Source organism: Clupea harengus, chromosome 5 (assembly GCF_900700415.2).
Source record: "Clupea harengus chromosome 5, Ch_v2.0.2, whole genome shotgun sequence".
In the NCBI taxonomy this organism is placed as follows: Eukaryota; Metazoa; Chordata; class Actinopteri; order Clupeiformes; family Clupeidae; genus Clupea; species Clupea harengus.
The window spans coordinates 17493415-17495914 of record NC_045156.1 but is presented as its reverse complement, the minus strand read 5'-3'; the positions used below and the strand labels follow the sequence as shown (position 1 = coordinate 17495914).

General features: G+C 48.0%; 1 protein-coding gene across 3 annotated transcripts in view; it reads right to left on the bottom strand.

Moving 5' to 3' along the window:
- The window catches only part of LOC116220530 (kazrin-like), a 127827-nt gene that overhangs the window by 16014 nt on the left and 109313 nt on the right, over nt 1-2500 (bottom strand). For all 3 annotated transcript variants that reach the window (XM_031567916.2, XM_031567914.2, XM_031567915.2), the window contains exon 4: nt 1299-1406. In XM_031567916.2, coding sequence (XP_031423776.1) covers nt 1299-1406 — 108 coding nt within the window. The remainder of the gene's footprint in view (nt 1-1298; nt 1407-2500) is intronic.

Sequence of the window (2500 nt, the reverse complement as noted above, 5' to 3'; positions counted from 1 at the left end):
AACCCTGACTTAAAGGTTGGGTTTCAGTGATGTCACTTCCTGTGGCTAATTGGTAAAAGCACACCTGCATCATGACTCAGAATTAAGTTTCCATTTGCGTGTTTGCCACGTGTGTGTGTGTGTGTGTGTGTGTGTGTGTGGTGTGTGTGTGAACTACACCAACAACAGCACTTGAGCTGGCCATAGTTCACGTCTGGATTTGCAGTGCTGCCCGGGCAGGGAGTGCGACCCAACACACACACACACACACACACACACACACACACACACACACACACACACCTTACCAGAGCACCTAGAGTAAGGTTATTGTACCTCACTATGGGATTATAAACGGCTTTTATATAGCACTTTACTACTCAAAGGGCTTTACAGATGAATGCCTCAGACATCTACCCTTTCACACACCGATGGCGGACGTTACTATCTAAGGGGACATCTACCCTTTCACACACCGATGGCGGACGTTACTATCTAACGGGACATCTACCCTTTCACACACCGATGGCGAACGTTACTATCTAACGGGCCAACCTGCACATCAGGAGTCGGGATCGAACTAGCAACCTTTCAACTCCTTAACCACTATTGCCCAGATAGTGTGAGTCAGGAAACTGGTTGGTTGGCGTAATATGGGGGGAGGGGGGGTTGGTGTAATATTGGGGGGGCGGTTGGTTGGTGTAATATTGAGGGGGGTCGTTGGTTGGTGTAATATTGGGGGGGGTCGTTGGTTGGTGTAATATTGGGTCGCTGAGTCTTCAGGAGTTGTCAATGGTATCAGGCCGAGGACAGAGGTGGGAGGACAGAGATTATGGAGACAGAATCACAGCAGAGCAGCCTATCAGCACACAGAGCGATGGATGAATCAGCCCCGCAGCCTATCAGCACACAGAGTGATGGATGTATCAGCCCAGCAGCCTATCAGCACACAGACCGATGGATGAATCAGCCCAGCAGCCTATCAGCACACAGACCGATGGATGAATCAGCCCAGCAGCCTATCAGCACACAGAGCGATGGATGAATCAGCCCAGCGGCCTATCAGCACACAGATGGAGTGATGAATCAGCCCAGCAGCCTATCAGCACACAGATGGAGTGATGAATCAGCCCAGCGGCCTATCAGCACACAGATGGATGAATCAGCCCAGCGGCCTATCAGCACACAGATAGATGGATTTTCTCTTCACTGACTAATCAATAGTCTTTTATAATGCACAGGCAGAAAATACCTTCTGTCTTATGTAACACACACACACACACACACACACACACACACACACACACACACACACACACCTTTGTCCAGGGAGGAGTCTGGAGTACTGAAATCCATGAGGCTGCTCATCTCGGTGTGGAAACAGATGTCGGACACCAGTGCTTTCTGCCGATGGTGCACACCTGGGTCTGTGGAAGAGAGGAGAAGAGAGGACACACACACTCGTTACACACTCGTTACACACACATTACACCAGTGCTTTCTGCCGATGGTGCACACCTGGGTCACACACACAGGAACACACACACACACTCGTTACACACACATTACACACACATTACACACTCATTACACACACATTACACCAGTGCTTTCTGCCGATGATGCACACCTGGGTCTGTGGACGAGAGGAGAGGACACACACTCGTTACACACTCGTTACACACACACATTCGTTACACACTCGTTACACACTCATTACACACACATTACACCAGTGCTTTCTGCCGACGGTGCACACCTGGGTCTGTGGAAGAGAGGAGAGGACACACACTCGTTACACACACACATTACACACACATTACACACACATTACACCAGTGCTTTCTGCCGATGGTGCACACCTGGGTCTGTGGAAGAGAAGAGAGGAGAGGACACACACTCGTTACACACTCGTTACACACTCGTTACACACACATTACACACTCGTTACACACTCATTACACACATATTACACCAGTGCTTTCTGCCGATGGTGCACACCTGGGTCTGTGGAAGAGAGGAGAAGAGAAGACACACACTCGTTACACACACACATTCATTACACACACTCGTTACAAACTCATTACACACTCGTTACACACTCATTACACACACATTACACCAGTGCTTTCTGTCAATGGTGCACACCTGGGTCTGTGGAAGAGAGGAGAGGAGAGAACACACACTCATAACACACTCGTTACACACATGCTTTACACACTCATTACACATTCATTACACACTCATTACACACGTGCTTTACAAAATCAATACACACACACTATTTAAACACATTCATTACACATTCATTACACACTCATTACAAAATCAATACACACAAGCATTATGCATGAACAGACATATTACTCATACACACACACACACTCCTTACACACTCATCACACACTTCTCAAACATACACTCATCACACACACACTCATCACACACTCCTTACACACTTATCAAACACACACTCATCACACACTCCTGGCTGATCTTGAGGAGAGTGTCAGAGAGAGGG